The 14,951-nt window shown below is 49.6% G+C and overlaps 1 protein-coding gene across 7 annotated transcripts; it reads left to right on the top strand.

Annotated features, from left to right (window-relative positions):
• Nucleotides 1-456: 456 nt before the first annotated feature.
• letm1 (leucine zipper-EF-hand containing transmembrane protein 1) lies at nt 457-11,957 on the top strand. Of its 7 annotated transcripts, none has more exons than XR_003886270.1 (17): nt 457-821; nt 2,997-3,054; nt 3,307-3,784; nt 5,742-5,885; nt 5,995-6,132; nt 6,340-6,543; nt 6,624-6,743; nt 6,836-6,967; nt 7,053-7,211; nt 7,296-7,394; nt 7,625-7,657; nt 8,073-8,207; nt 8,363-8,556; nt 8,811-8,843; nt 9,248-9,404; nt 9,486-9,709; nt 10,061-11,957. XR_003886270.1 is itself a non-coding variant. In XM_029828143.1 (16 exons), the coding sequence occupies exons 1-16, from the start codon at nt 743-745 to the stop codon at nt 9,636-9,638; spliced, it is 2,316 nt and encodes a 771-aa protein (XP_029684003.1). In that variant the 5' UTR covers nt 457-742; the 3' UTR covers nt 9,639-10,054. The 7 variants fall into 7 exon arrangements, 5 of the variants coding, with proteins under 5 accessions (XP_029684003.1, XP_029684016.1, XP_011618467.1 ...); XR_003886269.1 differs by lacking the exon at nt 10,061-11,957 and adding an exon at nt 9,850-10,054; XM_029828143.1 differs by lacking the exon at nt 10,061-11,957 and having other exon boundaries at nt 9,486-10,054.
• Nucleotides 11,958-14,951: the final 2,994 nt, after the last annotated feature.

The following is a 14,951-nucleotide window of genomic DNA, read 5'->3' on the forward strand; positions in this document are numbered from 1 at the left end:
TGACAGCCTCGCTGCTGCTTTTTTATTTTCTCAAAAATATCATAAAACTCACCCCTAAACTTGTGCGTCCATTTCTCTGGTTGATAACAAGAACAGCAACCTGGCATTTGTTCTTTTTAAATACCAACATATAGAGTAAATGTAATCCTAAACTTAAATAATTACTGAGGGAATTGAGGAAAACTACCACCAACATCCGCTAGAACCTCGCCTTTCACAATAAAACACCGTTTTTGTCCATCCAGCCGTCAGTTTTCTGCTGTCACGTTTTCCCCAACCGAGCCCGTTTATAATATTCACCTTAATATTAAAATATTGGTTGATTGGAGGTGTTAAATATTATTTACACATTTTCTAGATCCCAAAACTACGGAATCTTATGAATCATTAATACTTCTCAATCCTCTTTTCTTTTGTAGTCGAAATGAGCCGACGTGCTTTTAATTTGTAAACCGTCTCCCGGAAGTGACGCCATCGCATTGACGTCACTTCGGAACCTGGCCCGGTTAGCTGTCGCAGACGGAAAGGACACAACATGGAGCAAAAGTTCGCCATCTACAGTTGTTAGTTCTTTGTTGCCCGTCGGTAACCTGCGTGGATTTAGCCGTTCCTGCGTCCCGGTCCGTGTAGCCACTTTCGGGGCGACGTCTAAATCAGAATAATCGGGTTCTAGCTTAGCCGGCTTGCTAGCTCGCTACTGATCTGTGACTGTAAAGGGAACATTTCCGTAGAAAGATCCCGCATGGCGTTAATCCTGTTTACCAGGTCCAGGGCACCTTTGATAAAAACCTCCAGATCTTTGAAGAACGAATTCAAAAAAGGTAAGTTTTACTACGCATTAGTGTCATTGGGGAACCTCCCCGTAGAACTTGGTTGAGCCTGTTTCTGTTTCTGTTGGCGATTCACGTCGCAACTGTATGGTTATTCGTTTGTTTCGGTATTGGTTTAAGTTTTGCTGCTGGTAATTTGACAGGATGTCTGTTTTATCTGTCCCCCTTCCCCCAACACACACACACACACACACACACACACACACACAGTGTGTTTACAATGGCTGATGGTTGTGACAGAGAATTGAGATGTAGAAAGGGCTGATTTGAAAGAGGCTTTACTTTCTGATTACTACAACGTTTGTACGTTTAATGTGTGTGTGTGTGCGCGCGCGTCTAACGTCTAACGACCAGTCTAACGTGTATTCCTACCTCTGGCCCATTGAGTACTGGGATGGACTCCTGAACCTCCCTGCAAACCTGGTTAGGAACAAGTAGCAGCTCCCAGACGTTGGAGTTGTTTTTCTTCTTTTAGGTTTATTTTTACTTTGTTGTCCGTTATCAAAAGCTGAACTCTTGATTTTGGTCGATTGCATTGGTTTTCTCCCACATGTCTTATCATTACCAACCAAAATAACCCTTAAAATGCGCACGCTAGGCTTTGATTCCAGCAATAAAGCAATCCCATAATTGTTGGTGTTGTGTAAACTAATATGCAGTGGCGGGAATTGGGCCCGGGTCAGACGAGGACGGTTCCTGTCACCACATGTTGGGGATACGTAACATCGGCTGCTATCAGAGAGCTTCAGACTGCTGCTTTAGGAACCGCTCTTATAAATAGAAGAGTGGGTGACGAAGAGTTGTTCTGTGCTGGACGGAGTGAGAAGGTTCTGTTGGCTCCCAGCCCAGGTTGTCTAACAAACCGCCGGGTGTCCACGGGGGGAAGGTCAGTGCCTGTTGAGCTCTGGTGTCCTGGAGATGCAGATTCAGGAAGTCAAGATTTCACGTGACACTACAGGATTAAACGCACCGTTACTGGGCTGTGAGCACATATGGGATGGCGCCTTCTTACTGGCCGTTCTAGCTGTTAACTGGAAAAAAGTTCACTACTCTCCCAGATTTGCAAGAAGGTGAATTTCTAAAAAATATCGGTGAATTTTTCCCTCTTTTAATTATGATTTCAGGGGTTCATTCACTGGATTTTCCTCCTCTCTGCTGCAGCTGACCCAGGGGAGGCGACCCAGAAATGTGGGGGTTTGTGGGTCCTGTTGTCACAGGACCTCTTTGACCTTTGGCCTCCACATCAAAGCCAAGCTGTTGAAAAGTTTCGACTGCTTGTCGTGAAACCGGAGCGTTTTAGCTTCAGGCCCGGTTAAACGTGCCGCCAGGTCAGGGAGGAGTGGGCCGCCAACCTCGAGCCGTCTGCCCCGAGGGCACTTTGGTGTCATGTGATGCGTCTCGGGCCTATTTGCTGATCCGTCGCTCAAACGGCGACGGAGGAATATTCCTCGCCTTCGCTGCTGGCTGTGAGCCACACGACTGTCTCATGTCTCGGCACGACCGGGTTGAGGCCCTTCGGCGTCGGATCGGACCTCGCCCCAGGAAAGACCTTTAAGTCTAGGAGGCATTTGCATGTAGACCCACGATTCTAATCAGGTGGCGAATGATTGACTCGTGTGAGTTGGGAAGATCCCAGCGTTGGGAAGATCCCAGCGTGACCCAACCGTCCTCACGGGCGCGGAGAGAACGTCCACAGCCGAGTGAAGCTCTTCCCAGCTGAAGGGGAACAGGAAAAATCCAGGATTTTCCTTTGTCACAGTTGGGGAAAATGCTTCCAGTGAACTCTGGGATGTTCAACCAGCCCTTACTGGATTCATTCCAGCCGGACACGTGAAAGCCAGTGTGGGGGCGTGGCCACACCCCGTCCTCTCTAATGATTGGCTGGGATGGTTCCTGAGCTCTGGTCTCTCTTCCAGGCCCCTCACCAACATGGTGGTGGGGTGGGGGGGTGATGTGGGGGGGTGGGGGCAGCCCCACCGCTGGCCTCCCTGTGTGAAGATGCAGGAGTATAAAGACAAGAATGTTGTGCTCTCAAAAGACATTTAAAATAAAGAAAAGTGGTTTACAGAGTCTGGTAGGAGGTCATTGCGCAACTCTTAAACTCGTATCAGGAAATCAAAGTTTTCTTCTCTCAGCACTGTTTTTTTTTTTCTTTCTTCATTTCAGGGAAACTACAAGATGGTGCCTGCCTGAACTGCACAGTGCTCAGAGTCAGCAGCCACAGGTAAGACAGTTATGTGCTGGGATTATTCCACCTCTGCAGAGTGCTAACGTGTTTGTGTCTCACATTCAGAGTTTGGAATATTTGTGTCACTTTGTAGCATTGCAAATTACCTTTGTAGTTTATAGCCTCTCTAAGAGAAGGTTTTGGGATAAGTTTGAACTTTTTCAGTCTCTTTCTTGACCTCAGAATTTCTGTTTTAAGCAACGTTTCGGTTGAACAGCAGTTTTCTGACGCTCTCTGTGGCCTCCTCAGAGCTGATGGACTCCAACTTGGAAGCCTCGCTCATGTCTCCTCCTGCGGTCCTGCTCTCCCGCTGTCGGATGTGGCCCAGCTGGACTCACAACGACCCCGCTGTGCTTTGTTTTTGGGGGCCTCCCCTTCAGTGTTCTCCGCCATCACAGCAGGGACGCAGTGGACAATAGCACGGCCACAGGACATCCGGGGGATCAGGTGGATACACACCTCCAGGAGGAGATGGGACGACTCCAAGGTGGAGAAGTCTCTGCGCTCCTTGAAGGACAAAACAAAGAAGCTGGAGGAAGGAGGCCCGGTGTACAGCCCCACACTGGACGCGGAGCCCGTCAGGAGGACGCTGGGACAGAGGGTGATCGATGAAATAAAGCACTACTACCACGGCTTCAGGCTGCTCTGGATCGACACCACGATTGCCGGGCGGATGCTGTGGAGGGTGCTGAACGGTCACCCCCTGTCCCGCCGCGAGAGGAGACAGGTGAGCGGCAGAATCTCGCCGTCAGAGAGATATTTGGAAAAGCTGCTGTCTGAAGGCATGTTTCCGCAGGTTTACAGATAAGCAGGATGAGTTGGGAGATTAGAGCTGGCTGCACAGCGCTTTACTCTGAAAGGCTGTTCTAAAAGGATGTTTAATCCGCAGCATCTCAGAGCTAATGGGATCAATTACAGGACCAGGCTGCATGCTGAGTGTTTACACACCACACACACTCTGCAGACTGCACTGCCTGTTTAACCCGCTTTAGGAGACACTTTAACCGTTGACTCTTTGATTACAAAGTGTCCTGAGCTAATCGCGCGTCCATTGAGTGTTTTTTGTTGACACGTTGCCTATGGAGCACTTTTAAAACTCAGATATTCCTCCTAATGTCAGTGTTTATATAGTGTTCATATCTTGCCCAACACGTGGGTGTAACAACGTTAGCACCAGTTGGCTAGCACCGTAGCGCAGGTTCAGTCCCTCACCCCCTTCCAGAATTGGCTGGCTGTCGTCATCTGAGGGATCTGCTGCTCTCGATCCATCCAAGGTGAGCGGGTCAGCCGGGGCCACTCTTCCCGTCACCGTGACCCCACTGATACCGTCTTAGTGGCCTTTATTGGCAGGTGTAAACGCTCCGGCTGAAGCGTGAATGTCTGAGAGCTGAATGCTCCTCTGCTGTCCTCAGCTCGGAATGTTTCCACGTGATAATCACTAAAAACAGACCGGCCTGACTAAGAGTATTGAGAAAGGGACCAGATGACCAGGTTCATGAGCGTCGGACCAAAGCTTTCCCACCAGAGAACCCAACAGATTCCTGCTCAGGTGTAATTTGATGCCAGAACTTTAGACGGAGCTGCTGGCATTTCTGCAATGCAGCCCGACGGGTCAGGCTGGCGATGGTTCTGGAGCCTCTTCGTAGAGACGTGAAGCAGGATGGAACTCGTCACCTTTTACATCACCTCATAATGTCGAGGGAAATTTCCCGACCTTGTCCGGCTCGGTTCCGGCACAAATTAGCGACGACATTAGTGTAACATGAGATTAGCGTTTTGTGTTGTATCCAGTGTTGTGTGCTTGAAAACCTTTTTCCATTCGGCACACACTGAGCCCCATAGCGTGATCATGCTAACTGGTGTGAAGATTGGCTGGTCACCCCCCCCATTCTGAGCCCACACCTCCTTTCAGATGCAGCTGACTCCCTGAGCCCATCTCCTGTCCTTTCAGTTTGACCTGCACTGGTTTGGCCTCCCTAAGCTTTCCCTTTCATATTAACTGAGAATGCCAAGACCCTCATTTAGGGCTTCCTCTCTTTTTTAAAATGGGTTGCCCCCCCTCCTCCTCGTGCCCTTTTGATGTGGAACCATGGGTGATGATATACATGTCAATGGGCCAGCGGACAAAGGCTCTTTCACCCATGCTGGCCTAATTCCATCACCCAGTGACTCCACAGGTGGAGAGGGCCAAGAAACCAGGGCTGGTGTTTTTGACTGGTTTTGTGGATGGAGGGATTGTGTCCAGGGACGGAGGTAAGCCAAAGCTGGACACCTACACAATGGCGCTAACTGGTGTCAAACCAGTACCACTACGGTCCAGCAGTGTTTGGGTCTGTGTTGAACAAATGTGCTTGTTGTTGACTCAAGTTGGTGAGTTTTGAGCCTCGTACGTTCACTTTGGTTTGAGTTTCCATGCAAATGGTGACACAGGGTGAGAAGTGCTGACTGTTGAAACTGTTGTGACAGGGTTGTGCAGGCCGATTGTACAAGGAAACAAAGGAAGTCGATGTAAACATACACGATCCTGTCGGCATTAGCTCCCACTGATGCTCCCTGCTGGCCAACGGGAGTAATACACCTGTATTATGTACACCTGTGTCACTTGTGATTAACATTTAAAATGAAAGGTTACACAAGTGTGCATGTGTGAGTGATGCTTTGATTAAACCGTCTTTCTTTCCCAGTTTCTCAGAACGTGTGCCGATGTCTTCAGACTTCTGCCCTTCCTGGTGTTCATCATCGTCCCCTTCATGGAGTTCCTGCTTCCTGTGGCGCTGAAACTCTTCCCCAACATGCTGCCGTCCACCTTCGAGACGCAGTCAAAGAAGGTAGAACTGACACTAAAAGATAAGACAAATTAAAGATGAGGATTTTTATCTTTTGTGGCGCCAACGCAAGGCAGTGAGCAGAATAACTGCCGTATGTTTGATCTTCCAGGAGGAGCGGTTGAAAGCAGAGCTGAGAGTCAAACTGGAGATGGCCAAGTTCTTGCAGGACACCATTGAGGAGATCGCACTGCGAAACAAGGCCGCGCAGAGTAACGCCACAGAAGAGTTCTCCACCTTCTTCCAGAAGGTTTGTGTCTATGGAGGAAAAGGACTCGTCGCCATACTGCCCCCTGGTGGTTAAATGGCTGAATTGTCTCCGTTCATTTCGTTATTTTCTTTTTACGTTGTAAGAAAAAGAGCACTCCTGGTTTATTTATATTGTCTCTGTACATCACTGCCAATGTGCGAGATTCTCGGTCGCCCACAGTGATTTTACACCTTCATTTTTCTTTAGATCCGGGACTCTGGTGAACGTCCCAGCAATGAGCAGATCATCAAATTCTCCAAGCTGTTCGAGGACGAGCTGACGCTGGACAACCTCACCCGGCCTCAGCTGGTGGCCCTCTGCCGCCTCCTGGAGCTCCAGTCCATCGGCACCAACAACTTCCTGCGCTTCCAGCTCATCATGAAGCTGAGGGCCATCCGAGCAGACGACAAGGTGCGAATCTTGGCGATCACTGGCGTCCACGGTGCCGCTGACCTTTGTGACCCTTCATGACCTGGAGGCTCTGTGTTCAGCTGATTGCAGAGGAAGGTGTGGAGAGTCTGAACGTGAACGAGATTCAGGCAGCCTGTCGGGTCCGAGGGATGAGAGCGCTGGGCGTCACGGAGGAACGACTGAGAGAGCAGCTCAGCCAGGTAACCACGGCAACCAGAGGCTGTTTTCCACATTGGACTCCTTGCGTTTTGCGTCCCTTGGATGGTTGAACGTGTCTCTGTGTATCTGGTAGTGGCTGGAGCTCCACCTGAACCAGCAGATCCCCACCTCCCTGCTCCTGCTGTCTCGGGCCATGTACCTCCCGGACACGCTGTCCCCCGCCGACCAGCTGAAGACCACGCTGCAGACGCTGCCCGAGATGGTGGTACGCTAACAGCTCTGGTCTCCACTGCAGGGGTCACGCCCGCACAGATCGGCCGCACATTCAGGTGTTTCTCCCTCCTCCTCAGACAAAGGGGGCCCAGATGATGGTGGCGGAGATGGAACTGTCCAAAGTGGACAATAAGACCAAACTGGAGACGACGCTGCAGGAGGAGGCGGCCATACAGCAGGACAACAAAGACCGGGAGATGGAGCGGCTGGCCGACGCCGCGGAGAAGGCGGCCAGGGTAACGGCCCCTCCCCATTGGTTGTTCCAGCAGCCTCTTCAGCAGCTTCTAATCCATTTGTCTTGTGCTTCTTCCTCAATGCAGGAGGAGGAACTGGAGCTGGAAGCTGCTTCAGCTAAAGCTGAGCAGGCTGCTGATGCAGAGACGCTGAGGGACACGGCCCCCGTCCTCGACGCCAACAAGGTAACGTCGCTGAGGCTCGCTGTGGTTTTTGAGATGCTGTGAGGCCACTTAAGGTTAAAAAACAACAAAAAACCCACAACTTCCCCACGTATTTAACACACATCCTGAAGTTTGCCACCTTGTTTCTTACGATACAACATATTAAAGTTGACTCTCGCTACATTGTCGCCACTTGACCAGTTTCACCAGTGTGACCCTTTTTTCTCTGATCGCTTCTCTTGATTGAACAGTTTGGACATTGGCAGACATTCCTGCACTTCCAGGTTAGCGTTACTGATGACTGACTGCACCCCCCCCCTCCAAATGTCCCTCCCTCACCTCTCCTCTCCTCTCACTGTTTCTGGTGGTTTCTCTATGCAGACCCAGATGAAGCTTAAACACTCCTTCCATATACTTTAGTTGTTTTGACCATTTCAGAGTGTGTGATTATTCTTATTGTTGGCCTGTCCTGGCTCACATCTGGAAAACCCTTTTCCCCACATCAATCCTTCCAGGCTGAACCTCTCCCGTAACTCTTTATCAGGTGGTCACATGAGAATGCCTGAGCGTGCTCCTCAGCTTCCCTCTTTGTTCCCTCTGTTCACCTTTTTGACGGGCAGCCTCTGAAACCCTTCTGTGAGGTCTACGTCCCTGGACGTGCTGCGTTCAAGGTCCTCACCTGTGCTCTCTGTGTTTCAGAGTGAGGAGATCACCAAAGAGGAGATCGACCTGCTGAGCGACGCCTGCACAAAACTGAAGGAGCAGAAGAAACTTCTGACTCTGGAGAAAGAAGAGCTGGAGGAGCTGAAGGACGACGTCCAGGAATACAACGAGGTGCCGCAGAAATAACCAGCTTTACACATCAGATCGGAGCCCAAGTGGATCCATTTTGCAGCAGAATATTATGATAGATCTGAGGGTTCTTATAGAGGATGATGAGTTCCATGAGTAGAACATCTCAGCTCACAGTTCTTATCTGTGACTTTCAGGATCTGGAGGAGATAAAGAAGGAGCTGTCTAAGACTGGCCAGGAGAGGGCGCTGGAGGAGTCCAAGGCCAGCAAGCGTCTGTCCAAGCGAGTCAACCGCATGATCGGACGCATCGACAAGATCATCCTGGAGCTGGAGAAGGACAAGGTCATCCTGGACGGACAGATGGACAGCGGCACCAGCCCTCCCATCGGGTAAGAGCCGTTCTCTAGATGGCTCGTGCTAGTTTTTACTCTCAACTGACACGTCTCCTCAACGATCACATCATTTTATTCCAGCTTTTAAAATGTGTCTGAAAGTTTATGCTCGACATTTTTATCAACATCATTGTCATCTCCATTACGTCCATCAAGCTAAAACGCAATTAAAGGGTCTCCAGAACTGAGAAAACTCATGCTAGTTCATTTCCAACAGAGAGGAAAATCCTAATTGATTCCAAATTTTACAGATTATTTTTTACTAAACGTAGCGATGCCTCAAGGTAAGATGAGCCAAGCCGCCATTTGCATGGTTGTTGTGGAAAAAGGTGTGATGATTGTACACCAGAGCATCGACTCGCTTCCATCTTCCCTTCCATCAGATGAAATACTCTCAAACTTGTTTGTTTGGAGGGTTTCGGGAAGAGAAAACTGGCTTTTCTTCTGTTTCAAAGACACCGAAGAGTCAGAAGTGTTGAATTCTGATCACTAAAGTTGACTTTGATCTGTGTGGAAACTAATCAACGACTGATTTTTCACGCTGAATCAAGTTTGAGGCGGTTTTGTTCAGCTTCTAACCTGTGCGTGAGTGATGGGTGCCATCTGGGCGCCTGTTGCAGCATGTTGTCGCCGTCCGTTGTCACCTCATGTCCATCCCATCTGGTTACACGCTGTTTCCTGTATGCAGTCTGTTCTACACCTTCAGGGAAAACCTGATCAGCATCGACGAGCTCATCGCCATCATGCGGCAGATCCAGAACATTCCCGAAGACAAGCTGCAGCGGATCGCCGAGGCGCTCGACGACAACAAGGACGGCAAGATCGACATCGACGACGTCATCAAGGTCGGTGTTGGGGGGGGGGGGGGGCTGCGGGCCACCGCCGGACTCCTCCTAGAATTTCACCTTTGTCTGCTCTCGCCCCAGGTGGTGGAGCTGATCGACAAGGAGGACGTGGACATCTCCACCTCTCAGGTGGCCGACATCATGGTGATGCTGCAGAAGGAGGAGAAGCTGATGGAGAAGGAGAAGGCCAAAGAGAAGGCGGAGAAGGAAAAGGCCGCCAAGGCGGGCAGCTAACTGCTCCCCCGCGGAACCTCGTCTGCACGAACAGACCTGTGGCCAGTCTGTGACTGGAAGAGACTCGGCAGGTAACGGCTGCTTATTCCTCACAGCACAAATGGATCCTCTGAGAGATGGTTGTCAAGGGAACGCAGAAGGAACGCACATATTTTACCACTTTGTCCAACGCGCGTCCAAACCTCATTCCAGGTTTCCTTTTGGGTTGCAGCTAAAGCAGCCGTCTGGCCTTTTCATTTCATCCCCATCCTCATCTCAGAAGTGAGACGTCCTTTCTGGAATTTGCACAGTAGAAATCATTTGTTTTTATTCCTCCTTCCTCTCATGTTGTGGTCAGACAGGGTAGCCAGGGGAGCCAGGGTAGCCAGGGTAGCCAGGGGAGCCAGGGTAGCCAGGGTAGCCAGGGTAGCCAGGGGAGCCAGGGTAGCCAGGGTAGCCAGGGTAGCCAGGGTAGCCAGGGGAGCCAGGGTAGCCAGGGTAGCCAGGGGAGCCAGGGTAGCCAGGGGAGCCAGGGGAGCCAGGGGAGCCAGGGGAGCCAGCTCCAACCAGCCAGGTGTGTTCATCATTCCCAGCGCTCAACATTCATCCTAAAATATGGAGTTCGAAATCCTAAAACTGATTTAAAGGCTGGAATTACTCCTCAATTTATGATTACGATTCTAGTTCTAATCCAAAGTTGATGAAAACGGAATGTTTAAGACACGATCATGAACCAAAAAAATGCTAAACTGTCGACGACAGGGTCGATGGCAGATGTAAATATGTCCGCAGTAGAAAAGCGACCCCAGCGTGTCCTGAGCGTCGCTTTGGTTGTGTGTAGTTTGTGTAGCTCAAACTGAAAGTGGCCTTTTCGTTCACGCCGGCGTTCCGAATCTCTGAGGAATCCAGCTGAATCCAGTGGCGGCAGATTTATGTAAATGATAACGAGACACCTGATGCTGTGGGCCAATCATGGTCACCACCCTCAACCGCTCAGCTTTCTTCATATTTGCTATTTTTCCCAGCCTATTCTGTGTTTTTATGCAGCAAAGAACTGAAATAATCATGACTGGCAGCCTCATATGATGACGCCAGGACCTTTTTTTTTATCTGATTGATTTATTGCTAATTTGCTCTTGTAGTGATCCATCCGTAAGCATAGACCAGCTCTGGAGACGGGCGACACTCGGCTTAAACCAGATCCCAGATGAGTAAACGGTCTCAGTCCCAGTTCAGGTCCAGTCAGAGTGATGGGAGCTGGGTAAACACTGGCTCCTTACACGGGCACCTCTCCGCTCTGCCGCAGGCTCGTGTTTAGCTTAGAAGCCAGCCGGCGTGGACGTGACGCACTCGCCGCCGCATAAATCAGCGCTCGGTGTAAACACGCCGCCACAGAGTTGTGACAGCGTCTCAGTTACACTTGACTTTATAACCCCCCCCCCCCCCCATCTGCCTGTATCTGCCGCTCAGCGGGTCAGAGGTCACAGGGGTCAGTGACACCTGGCGTGATCAGGTCCTCGCCATCGGCCCTCGCCTTCTCCCCAGAAACCCCCAAAGGCCACTTTAGTTGCTGTTGAGGTTTTGTGTCGTTTGCGTCGCCCCCTGGTGGACCCGAATCTGCGGCACCGCTGATTCGGGTCCGTCTTTACTGTCCGTTGTTTCCGTCCGTCGGCGTGAGTTCGCACTGGTCACGTCTGACCGCCGCCGTTTCCTCTCAGGGTGTCGGCGTTTCCCACCAAACCGTCCTGAACGATGAGTAACTGGATCTGGTGGACGAGGCCAGCAGCTAGCGAATCGTCTCTAGATCCCGTTTGATTTTTTCAGATTATGAGACGAGAACAAAGGGACGATTTTGCTCCAAATCCTCACCTGCTTGATGATTGTACAGACCTTCAAGACTGATGTAACCTTTGATTTTTAATGATGGCATTGTTGTTGCACTAGCAATTACCACTAGAAGAATGTTATTTTTGTAGTTTCCTGTTGAGGCGGAAGGATGTAGCGGAGCAGCAGAGAACAAAGAGAGTTCAAAGAGTTTTGAGTCCTGCAGCCGCGTCTGGAAGCTGAAAACAAACAAAAAAAAAGACGAGAAAAAGACGAAAGATGAACGAGAACGTTCAAGTTTTCAGGCTTTAGAAGAAAAAACAAATCAGGAAATCTTTATAATCATGATCAAATCAGCTTAGAAAGATGGGAATTATGGTTATTTATTTATTTATTTGATCAGATTTTTCCTTTTTTTAAATATTATTCGATCAAATGTGCGATCAGAACTGGAGTTTTGTTTTGCCACCGTGATAAAAATAATCTTTCTGTTCAATAAATCACAACTGAAGCTGCTGTCTTCTGTTCTCATTGTTTCCATCATCAGTCATTTTTGATTTCTTCCATCATTCTTTCATCATCTTCTGTCCATTCTTCTCCTGGATGTAGTCCTGGACTCATTAAGGTAAATAAAATGTCTCTTAAGCCACTGAAACAAGGCTGCAACAATGCGCCAGTCAAAGAGACGGACGTCCACGGAACAACGGAACGTTTTTCCTTAAATCAGGAGGAACCGAGCTGATTTATTCACATCTTCCCCTTTCAAAACAATGTTTTTATTGTTCAAAATGAAACAGCAAAAGAACAAACTGTTCCTGTTTGATAAGACTCATGCAAATGTCTTGATTTCTTGTTTATTTGGATGTGAAATGAAATTTTCTATTTGGCTTGATTTAAACGCGTAGTACCATCGCCCGACCAGAGGGTGGCGCTGTTCCCATGTGGTTCTTTTAGAACGGAGGAAGCGGCCTCAGATAATGTGCTGAGAGCTGACGCCACTTATTCCAAAATTTTAATGTAGAACCGCCAACTTAAACATTTCAATGTAACGCAGGAGATGAAAGAGAGAATCGATCCTCCTTCGTGATGAATGAAAACGAGCTCGAAAGGCGCCGTTTCTAGAGGTCGGTTCTCCCATTAAGGGAAGGATTTGATGATCTGTGGTGGAACAGCAAACATCACTCGGATCTTTTGGGTTCTTTTTCTGTTTGGTGTTGAGCTCTGACGATGGTGAAAGTGAGTTTCTGCCTAAGTGGCCACTTAAACGGCTGATTTTAGACTCCACTAACTGCCTTGGCTCCTTCACTTCTCATGTAAATATCCTGACGAGTTCTGTGGAAGCAGATAGAAAACATCTGGCTCCAGATGTTCCCGCTGACACGTTGTCTCTGTGTGGATCTGTAAAGTTCTCTCGCACATAAACTCACCGCCGACACTTAAAAGCTTCGCTTTGCTGATATTTTCACCTTTGCTGTGAACAAAATAGCATGAATTTAGGAGGCAGTTGGATTTACGTGTGTAAACAAATAAAATTAGCACATTTGCTGTATTTAACATCTGCATGACTCGTGAACATCTGCTACAAGCTAACTTCTGCACAGCTCGCTGTTACTCCCTCATTAAATCACATCAGATTTACATTTACTCTATTTATTCTTAATTTTCTGTAAAAAAAAAAAAAAAAAGCAGAAAATGAACGAAATACTTTGGTGCTAACTGCTAATGCTACGGAAACGTAAACATCTTACAAGCTCATTGAATGCAGCAACATGATGATGATGATGATGATGATGATGATGCCTTTTCTCTGCTGTGCGCCAGTTGCGTCATCATTAGCTTAGCGTAGCTTTGCCCTCTGAAGGAACGGTGGCTCGTGTGAATAAGACGTGTTATTACCATTTGTGTTACATCTGAGCGGCCTCAGCTGCAGCCTCGTCTGTTGAGGCGTGTGTTTGAGATTTAAGGATTCCTTCAAACAGCACCGACGAATGTCTGATGTCAAAGAACCCTGGTGGAGATCTGAGAACATCTGAGTGGTTAAAAGTTGTGATCTGCTCTCTACAATGTGCAATAAACATCTCAACACAACGTCCTCCTGCTGGTCCATCAATGGGGGGGGGGGGGGGGGGGGCAAACACTGGACCTGAAGGTGTTCTCTTGTGGAGCCTCTTAAGCCTGAGGAGACATGAACCAGTCCTCAGGCTGGGGGCCGACGATATCAGGCTAGACGGGGTCAAAGGTCAAGCTGACAGGTAGAGCCCAGGAGGTGAACCATCGCCTGAGCCGCTGTGCTGCATCCCAGGAACCCGCACACCTGTCAGAATCTTCTCCAGGCGTGAAAACCAACACGAGCCGAGTCGGCGCTGATCCTCCCGGACCGGGCCCCTCCACCAGCACCAGGCCCCCCGATGAGCCCGTAAACCGGTTCTCTTTGTGTGGACGGGTTCCCCTCAAAGATGCCTGAACACCAGCGACGCCTGTTCCTCCACAGTGGATCAGACCAGACCACATTCAGATCATCTTGGGTTCTAAATTGGACCGTTTGTGCGACTCGGTGCTGCCCCCTGCTGGCAGGAGGCTGCGGTGTAAACGCTCTTTATCGTGTAATATCAGAACCACGTCGGCCCAGTTGATCTTACCGAACTGCTCACAGCCCCCAGCCTACAGGTGCCCCCCCATTAGCACAGCAGGCTTGGTTAGGTGGGGACACCCAGAGCGTGCAGGCAGGTCCCCCCCCTGTCTCAGCACCTTTGGAAGATCTGGAGGAGCCACGAGGACCAGAGAGATCGAGGGGAGCAGGACTGGAATCGGCCCAGCAGCACCAGCAAGAGCGTCTCCAGAGAGAACCAGGACGACAGTCTGAGCTGCTGTCCCAGTGGGCCAGAGGTCACCAGAAGGTCACTAGAAGGTCACTAGAAGGTCCACTTGTCTTCATTTCAGTTTGAAAATGACTCTTCTTAACATGCAGAGTGTCCAGGTGCCACCTGAAGGAGGAGGAGGAGGAGATTCTCCCACAGCGACGGTTCTCCAGAGCCGAAGTTCTGTAATGGGCCGCCAGGGGGCGACCAAGAACACGTGGTTTCTTTATGTTTGGAGCTGTGAAGCTACAACTCGTGAGAACATTTGTGATTCTGACATTTACATTGTTGTTGATTCAACATGATTAAAGCCTTTTACAGTAGAATCTGGATATTTCCACCCCCCCTGGATCTGCTGGATCTGCTCTCCTGGGCCATTTGAATATTCTCGCACCAGCCTGAGATCTCCTCTGAGATCCTCAGACTCTCCTTATTCTCCGCAACATTATGCAGCACTAATGTGATTGTCTGAGCCAGACTCGTCTTTTCGGGTGCGCGGCCACTTATGAATATCAAATATTGGTGGATTTCATGGATAACCCCCCCCCCCCCACACACACACACACACACACACACACACTCGCTCCTCGTGGGTCTACTACGGGTCACGAACCGCAGCCGGCCCTTGATGAATTCTGGCAGAGGAGCGGTG

Source organism: Takifugu rubripes, chromosome 2 (genome assembly GCF_901000725.2).
Source record: "Takifugu rubripes chromosome 2, fTakRub1.2, whole genome shotgun sequence".
In the NCBI taxonomy this organism is placed as follows: Eukaryota; Metazoa; Chordata; class Actinopteri; order Tetraodontiformes; family Tetraodontidae; genus Takifugu; species Takifugu rubripes.